This window comes from Prionailurus viverrinus, chromosome E2, assembly GCF_022837055.1.
Source record: "Prionailurus viverrinus isolate Anna chromosome E2, UM_Priviv_1.0, whole genome shotgun sequence".
Classification (NCBI taxonomy): Eukaryota; Metazoa; Chordata; class Mammalia; order Carnivora; family Felidae; genus Prionailurus; species Prionailurus viverrinus.
This window is the reverse complement of record NC_062575.1, coordinates 34629231-34637979: the sequence shown is the minus strand read 5'-3', so window position 1 is coordinate 34637979 and position 8749 is coordinate 34629231. Positions and strand designations below refer to the sequence as shown.

Genomic DNA, 8749 nt, shown 5'->3' with positions numbered 1-8749 from the left:
TACAGATACGGAGGCTAAGAAGTCCCACAGTCTGCTATCTGCAAGCTGGAGACCCAGTCAAACCAGTGGTATGGAGTGCTATGGAGTCTGAGTCTGAAGGCGTGAGAACCAAGGGTGCCAGCAGTGTAAATAAATATTGCTCAGAGGGCTAGAGAAGATGACATGAAATGTCCTAGTTCAATCAGCAAGGCAAGAAAAAAGGGACAAATTCTTCTTTCCTCTATCTTTTGTTTCATTTGGGCCCTCAACTGATAGGATAAGGCCCACCCACATGGGGGAGGACAATCTACATCACCAAATCCACCCATTCAAATGCTAATTGCTTCCAGGGCCATCCTTGCAGACACACCTGGAAAAAATGTTTAATCTGGGCACTCAATGGGCAGTCAAGTTGATACATTAATTAATAATCGTACCAAATAACTTTTTGGAGGAGAAGGTCTGGACTGCATTTCAAGTTATGTATGTTCTAGCGAGAGAATATTCTGGAGTGAGATTTTGATGGTTAGTAAGAGCCTTTGTCTTTAGAAATGGAATTTCTCTGCTTCGGCTGCTCAATGACAGTTGACAAAAGCAGTTGTGGGTGAGTACCTTCTTAGGCAAGACCACCTTATCCCCCTTATTCTCTCTTTCCCACAGCAGTGATATGTTAAAAAGAAATGGTAGAATGCAAAGGGTTGTTTGAGTGCTGGATCTTGGCTGAGTTTCTGGGCTTCCTCTCTGGAGAATGGCTGTCCAGGGGCAGCCTGCTTTGCAAGCTCATGGCCAAGGATGCTATTTCCCGTACAATAGGAAAGATGGTTGAAGGAGCTGCCTTACCAGCCTTGTATAAACTTGAATCTGGAAAATGTCTGGAATTTTTTACAGATTGGTCAGAAATTCTGGCAGTTTTTGTTTTGTTTTTAGTTGCCATTAGGCTAGGCAAGCAATTCTCTGTGGGTGCTTTAGCACTGCCATGGTCAAATTCTATAGAAACACCAACCAAAATGGAGGTTATCCAGAAAAGGCAAATCTATAGAAATAGAAAGTAGATTAATATTTGCCTGGGCATGGGGTTGGGAAAATGGATTGACTACAAATGAGCCTTACCAATCTTTTTGGGGTTGGAAACATTCCGAGATCAGATTGTGGCAATGGCTGCATAGATCTGTAAATTCACTAAAATGATTCATTAAATTGTACACTCTAAATGGGTGAATTTTATAATATAGAAATTATACTATAAAGCTCTTAAACATACACACACACATACACATACACACACTCCAAAGATCATAGGATGGCACAGAACTTGAGCAATTTTGTTTCTAAGGAATAGAAGAGATTCTGACTGGGGCACCTGGATGGCTCAGTTGGTCAAGCATCTGACTCTTGGTTTTTGGCTCAGGTCATGATCTCACCATTCCTGGGTTTGAGCCCCACATCGGGCTCCACGTTGGGCTCGGGGCTGTCAGCAAGGAGCCTACTTGGGCTTCTCTCTCTCCCTCTCTCCGCACCTCTCCCCTCCTCCCCTCCCCCTCCTCCCCCACCTCCAAAAAAAAAAAAACCTTAAAAAAAAGAAGAAATTTTGACTGTCTGGAACAAGACACGGGCTTCCACATTGCCTATTATTTTGAAATGTCATTGAAACAGATTCTCCTACTTGAAATCCTGTTTGTATTCATGAAGGAGAAAAAAACATGGTACAATGATGTATATTGTGTGCAAAAGGGGAAAGTTCGTAAATGGGCCCTAAGCCCGATTAACACCTGGAGCAAATACGTCATAGCCCAAACGCTGAAGATACTAATAATTTATGACTTACTATTCATGGTTCTTGTTAACTCTGAAGTAATATAGTCACATACTGCCTAAGATTTAATTATAATGACAATTATTAATAATACCGTGCAGTAGTATGTGTGTGAAATTTCCCTTCAGTTTTATCCAAGTTGATAAATCAATGAAGTCATATTTAAATTTGCTTGATAACTGGCTTTCTTCTCATTTTTCCACTCAGTTTTGACTCTGCAGAAACTTGATGTTTCAGTGAATCTTTCAAGTTGAAACCATCGACTCAACATTTTCCCCCCTAAGAATAAGAATACTGAGAATGAATAGGACATTAGATTATGGAGCAAAATGTCTGGGTTTGTGATAGCTGTGTTTTTTTTGGCTCATCAATTTAATGCAGATGGTTTTAAAGACTGTAATAAGTGTCTGTTCTTTTGTTCTAAATAGCAAAATGAAAAGGTTGAGTAATCAAAATTTATTATTGAAATTAGTGTAGTCTCTTTGGATGCAGTTGTAGATTATTTTGAGACAAAACACTGCAGATTTGTTGGGGGAAATGAATACATTTTTGTGTATATAATATTCCCTTCTGTTTTACTTTAAACTGGATGATTTTTGAGGAAACTTCCGCAAGAAATACTTTATAATAATTCTATACCATGGTACACATTCAACATTCATTACAATTTTATAGCATGGCATACATTCAACACTCAATTACATTTCCTTGCCATCTTGCACACAAAGTACATACCTGCCTCAGGGCCTTTGCACTTGTTATTCTCGCTGCCTGATGGATCATTCCCTAGATGGTCATGGCCCACTGCCTCATTTAAGTCCCTGCTCAAATATCACTTCCTCAGAGCAGCCTTCCCTGGTTAGCCTATCTAAAAATAGCACACTGTCACTATCCCTTTTGCTGGCTTTCTTTTTCTTCATAGCACTTATCCACTGTCTGACTTTATATGCTTGCCTTCCCACTAGAAAGTAAAGTCCATGAAAGCAGGAACCTCATCAGTATTGTTCATTGCTGTATCCCCAGCACTGGTACATAATTTGCTCAAGACATATTTGTTGAAATTAATTGAATAAATTGCAGTTTGACTTTAGATATTTACCTTTTTTTCCTCCATAACCAGACAGTAAATTCATGGAAGGCAGCCAAAGACCCTGGTTGCTTTTTGATCCTCTCTAAAGCAATTAGCTCAGTTCTGCATGGATGATAGACATTCAACCAAGATTTACTGAATGAATGCCCTGAAACATGGATGTGTTGTTATGGGGCTAACCAGTCAGCATTCCCTGCAGGTGAACAAACAGTAATGTCTTGCCTCTCAGCCCACACTTCACAAGGTTCTTTTATTTATATTAACTCATTTGATCATTTTGCCAGAACTTTAGTAGTTCTTGAGGTTTGTCTAAAGAAATGAGCTTTCAGATATAACAAATATTAATTTCTGACATGAACACTTAGTTTGAATACTTTTTTGCTTAGATATCAGTGGCATTTAATGTGTTCTTGGATGCCTGAAAAAATATTTTTAAAGACCGAATAATGCTTAAAATAAACAAATAAAAATAAAAATAAAAACAGCTATCTTGTCATGTAACATGTGCAGGGAGAGATTTTTGGAAATGTTTAACAAAGTCTTCAAGGTGATTATATCTAGACAGTGGGGACCTTGATAATGCTTACTTTTTTCAGCTTTTCATTTTTCTTGGTTGATTTTTAAAACAAATTTGAAGTTGTCAAAATAAACCTGTTTCTAAAATGCTTTATTTTTATATCATTTGTCAGTAGGTATAGCCTAAAAAGTACCACTACTTATTTTCCTGGCTTTGTAATTCACAGTATACAGCAAATTTCATTCTGAGAACACTTTTAATACTGATATGTAGTAAATCAACAACCAATAAGATGAACCAAAGTTCTTTAGGGTTTTTTGGAGGGGTATGTTATTCTCTCAGCAAGAAAAACGGTAGAGCAGTGCTTATTAATTTGATAAATATTTTTTCATCTTTGCCCAAAACTACAACAACAACAGTCAACAACAACAATAAAAACTTTCCAGGATATTGGGGGGCACCTGTCTGGCTCAGTCGGTTAAGAGCCCTACTTGGGTCATGATCTCATGGCTCCTGAGTTCGAGCCCTGTGTTGGGCTTTGTGCTGACAGCTCAGAGCGTGGAGCCTGCTTCAGATTCCGTGTCTCCCTCTCTCTCTCCTCCTCCTCCCCCACTCACGCTGTCTCTTAAAAATAAACGTTAAAAAATTTTAACAAACAACTTTCCAGGATATTGAGCTCCCAAAATAGAAGGTCAAAATCAGGCATCAGGGACTCCTTCTGGACTTTGGACCAACCTCAGAGGGCACACAGGAAACATGCTCACTTATTTTTTCTCAGTATTTAAAATACTTAAAATTCCCTTTTCCTTGTAGTTTTTACCACAGGAATTGGGAAGACATGCAAATAACCACTTTGTGGAAAATCTCTACTGATGCCAACGATATTGGGCTTAAAAGGTTTGGGGGTTGTTTTTTTTAAGTTAATTCTGAACCGAGGAGAGCTTTCTATGGCTGCCGGTGCACCTGATGGCAAGTGAGAATTCTTTACACGCCGAGCAGCTTGTGTGCCAGTCTCCATGCCTGTGCAGCTGTGCGCGCTTCTGTGTGCGTTATGTGTGCAGAACGGGTTTTGGGTGTGTGACGGTGGTTCTGAGCCCCTGGCTTACAGACCCAACGAAGATGCGCGTACATCCATGCGGGCTGGCGCAGCTCTCTCCAGTCTAAGCTGGGGCGGGGGATGCTCCGCCAGGGCCTGGGGTGCTGCACGCATGGCGCGGGGACCGGTGGGGAGCCCGCGCAGCCCGCGTCCACGCAGGGTCCCGAGCACATGCTCGGGAGTGGGGCGCATCTTCTCCCCTCCCCCCCCCCCCCCCCCGCCCATGCCCGAACCCGACTTGGAGCGGAGTTCTCGAGAGGGTCGCGAGAGCGTTGGGGGGGGGGGCGGGTACCGGAGGCCCTGGGTGGGGGAGGGGAGGACGAGGGGGCGGTGCCTCCCACAATCCATTCCCTGCGGAGCCGGTGTCCGTCCGGCCTCGCCCGGTCTCAGGGACCGAGAAACCCAGACCGAGGGCGGCGCACGCTTCACGGGCGCCTAAACGCCCAGGTACGAGCGGCCCCTTCCTCAGGAGCCACGGGGACGGTTAAGTCGGGCGGTTGCAACCCCCGCCACGCCGCACCACGGCCTCTGTGACGCACGCCGCGGCCGCCGGGGCTAGCCGGGCGGCGCGGCGCGGCGCGGCGGGGGCGGGGCGGGGCGGGGCGGGGCGGGGCGGGGCGGGGCGGGGCGGGGGGTGGGCGGGGCGGAGCGGGCGGAGGCCCCGCCCCGGGGCCGGAGGAGCGAGGACGCTACGGAGCAGGCGCGTCCTGCCGCCGCCGCCGCCGCCGCTGCTGCCGCCGCCGCCGCCGCCGCCGCCGCTGCCGCTTGCCCTACTCCAGAGCCGCCGCCGCCATTTGCACGGGGACCCCAGTGACAGGGGCTCGGCGGAGGGGCGGAGGGAGGGGGGTGGGCCCGCGGAGCCCCCGAGGGCGGGAGCGACGCCGCCGGCGCCGGCCGGGCTCCCTGCGCGACCGCGCCGCCCGCGGCGGGCCCCGAGCAGCAGTAGCAGCAGCAGCAGCAGCAGCAGCAGCAGCCGCCGAGGCCGGGCGTGCGCCTGAGGCGCGGCGGCGGCGGCGGCCCTGCGGGCGGCCGGGAGGGGCGGGGGCAGCGGCCGCCGCCGTTTGATGGATCCGAGGATCGCCTGGTTCCAGCCAGAGCAGCTCGGACCGTCCAACAGTCTGTGGATGCAGATCTGGGAGACGACCCAGGGGCTGAGGAACCTCTACTTCAACCACCACTGTCACAGCAGCGGCGGCGCGAGCGGCGGCGGCGGCGGCAGCAGCACGGCCACCGGCGGGAGCGGCAGCAGCACCGGCAGTCCGGGCGGCGCGGCCCCGGCCCCGGCCCCGGCCCCGGCCGGCATGTACCGCTCCGGGGAGCGCCTGCTGGGCGGCCACGCGCAGTCCGCGGAGCAGCGGGACTTCCTGCCCCTGGAGACGACCAACAACAACAACAACCACCACCAGCCCGCGGCCTGGGCCCGCCGGGCTGCCGCGGGCTCCTCGGCGTCCCCGTCCCCCTCCGTGTCCTCGTCCCCACACTCCTCCGCCGCCGTCCCCGCCGCGGAGCCCGCGGACCCGGCCTCGGGCAGCAGCAACAAGAGGAAGCGCGACAATAAGGCCAGCACCTACGGACTCAACTACAGCCTGCTGCAGCCCAGCGGAGGGCGGGCCGCGGGGGGCGGCCGGGCCGACGGCAGCGGGGGCGTGTACAGCGGGACCCCGTGGAAGCGGAGGAACTACAACCAGGGAGTCGTGGGGTGAGTGGTAGCCCTGCGGCCTGGTGGCCTGGCCCTTGCATACGCGCATCCGGGCACACGCCCACAGAAGGTGGATTAGGGGGAGCCTGGGCGAGGCCACCCCTCTTGGCCTGCCTTCGTTGCTGCTTCTGAGGGGGCTGATGGCCAGCCATCCCTCCATCCCTCCACCATTCACACCTTCCCCCACTCCATAGCGGTCCACACCTCCCCGCCCCCCCCCCCCCCCCCCCCAGCTTTCCAGGCCTTTTCTGGACATACCCTCCGCCATCCACACCCTGCCCTCACGTCCCTTAGTCATCCACACTCTCCCTCTTAACAGTCCACACCTTCCCCGGCCCCCTTATCCATCTACTCTTTGCTCCCATCCCCCCTATTCACACACACCTTCCCCATTCTCCCCCCTCCAATCCTCCCCATCTTGCTCCCCACCAGCACACCCCAAGATGAAATCTATTAGCATGGACAAATCATTGATTTCCTGAGAACATTCCTGTGTTAGTGCCATTTGATGGTACAGGACCTGGAGGTGCTTTCCTTGCCAAGAATAGAAACATCCAGAAAGCTCCTCCCCCTCCCCCAATCCCAAACAGGAATCATTTCAGCCCCGTAAGGCTTTGCCTGCTGTTGACCCTTTTGCCCATCTTTAATTTTTTTTATTAAAAAAAAAAAAAATCCTGCATTAGCGATGCTTTTTTTTCTGTGGGGATTGAGGAATGAGGTGACAGCTAAGTTTAGGCTGGTGGAGATGGTGAGCTCTTCTGAGGCCGATAGAACTTTCTAGGAGTTCATGGACCTTGGCTCCAGCTTCTTACTGTAAAGTTGTCATCCTGGCAGATACAGCCAATGCTTTTCATTGTAGGGGGTAACTTTATGCTAATGAGTGAATGTTGCACCATTAATGACTTTCTGTTTAAAGTTCAGCTGTTACAAAATGGAATCTTACCTGATCCCTAGTGAACTATGTACATAAGCAGGGAATGTTTCCAGCTAGCTTTCCCTTCTAGAAGGGCCCCTGTGCTGGAATAGGTTACTGAGTCATTTATATTTTGTAAAATAAAAAATTTGGGGCGTGTGTGTGTGTGTGTGTGTGTGTGTGTGTGTCGCTTGAGTATGGAGAATGAGCTTTCAAATTGCTTTTCATTTTTCAGATCCAGTTTTACACTGGGGGCTACAGTAGGCACATGAAATTACCATTAGTAATCTTTTGTGAAACGTTTTCTTAGATTCACCCATTCAGATCTGCCCTGCTTTGGCAAGCACAGACAGTTCTGTGTACCTTTTTGGAGGTCTGGGTAAAATGAGTTGGTGGGTTCCCATCTGCTTCTAGTGGGCTGGTGTCTGCTATATGCTACTATTACAACTCCCACCTTTTATGGAAAATGCAGTCCAGCGTTTTAGGACTGGCACGCTGGGGTTACATGTCAAACCTGTCCTCACTTTCCAGAGGGGAACCTTTTAGGGTTGAGTCCTCTGTTGCTATGCTTCAAGGGCGCTCTCCATGGTCATCACGTTTTAATAAAAGGCTCATGGGTTCCATCCTGTTCGCATTTCCAAGACGGAGCATAAACCTGTGGTTTAGCGACAAGCAAATTGATGTTTTGAAGGTTCTGGTAGTTTCATTTCACAGGAAAAGCTCCAGTTAAGCAATCACTGTCAACTAAAACCTTGGAGTTCCCTGGTTTCATTTTACCGAAGCTTTTGCATATATGTCTAGCAGAGATAGAGAAGAAATCCAGAATACTGGCTGTTCTTCTTTTTGATGGGTTAGAAATTGTCCTCTCCTCTACCTGCTTTGTAATGTTGGGGATACTGTAAAAGGCTCACATTTGAACTTGTGTAGAGGCAGGATGTTCTTATTCTTGATTCAAATGTATTGCCCCCAAAAGGATTTAGGGGAGGAATTTCCATTTCCCAGATAGATTACTGTTTAAAAACTGATTGTAAACCTGTTTTTAAAACTGTTTATCACTTCATCAGACCTTCCATTCTTTTGCCTTTTCCTTTAGAAGATATCAGTAGTAAAATTTTCTATCAGGCAGTTCGTAAGAGTGTTTTTGTAAGAGTGGCTGGGTGTTTAAAAATTCTTGCTTTGATTTGTGAGTCCTTATGTCTTGACTTTTCCAGAAGTTTTGCTATTTTTAGTACAGGTATTTAAAAATCTGAATTCACAGGGCATCTCAATGTTATGCTATGCTGAGATTAAATTTGCTAAAACTGTTACTAACATTCTGAGTTCTTGGGACTCACATTTAGCTGATAGGTCAACAGATTGTAGTGGTTCCTGGCCTCTGAGCTGACAGTCCAGGTAGGGGGAGGAGAAGGCAGCACATTGAACAACGGGCTGGAACTCTAGGACAGCTGTATACATATACTGTCGCTCATCTTTGGTCTCTGTGATCTCTGCCTCAGCCAAAGTGGTCAGCATACTCCCTGAACATTCCTAAGATACAGTTCAGGATCCTAAGATACTTCTCCATCGTCCAGGTCCTTGATTCTCTTGGTGTTCCTCCTTTGGAGTCTTGAAGTACTTGCCTCATGCTCTTGCTGTAGCCTGC

At 48.4% G+C, this 8749-nt stretch overlaps 1 protein-coding gene across 5 annotated transcripts in view; it reads left to right on the top strand.

Annotated features, from left to right (window-relative positions):
* Positions 1-5372: 5372 nt before the first annotated feature.
* The window catches only part of TENT4B (terminal nucleotidyltransferase 4B), a 75581-nt gene continuing 72204 nt past the window's right edge, over positions 5373-8749 (top strand). For 3 of the 5 annotated variants that reach the window (XR_007147464.1, XM_047836416.1, XM_047836414.1), the window contains exon 1: positions 5376-6194. Coding sequence is in view for 4 of the 5 variants with exons in the window: in XM_047836416.1 (XP_047692372.1) it covers positions 5560-6194 (635 nt within the window). In the remaining variant the exon portion in view is untranslated. Of the gene's footprint in view, positions 6195-8749 lie in introns of all 5 variants that reach the window. The other 2 variants (XM_047836417.1, XM_047836418.1) reach the window with 2 other exon arrangements.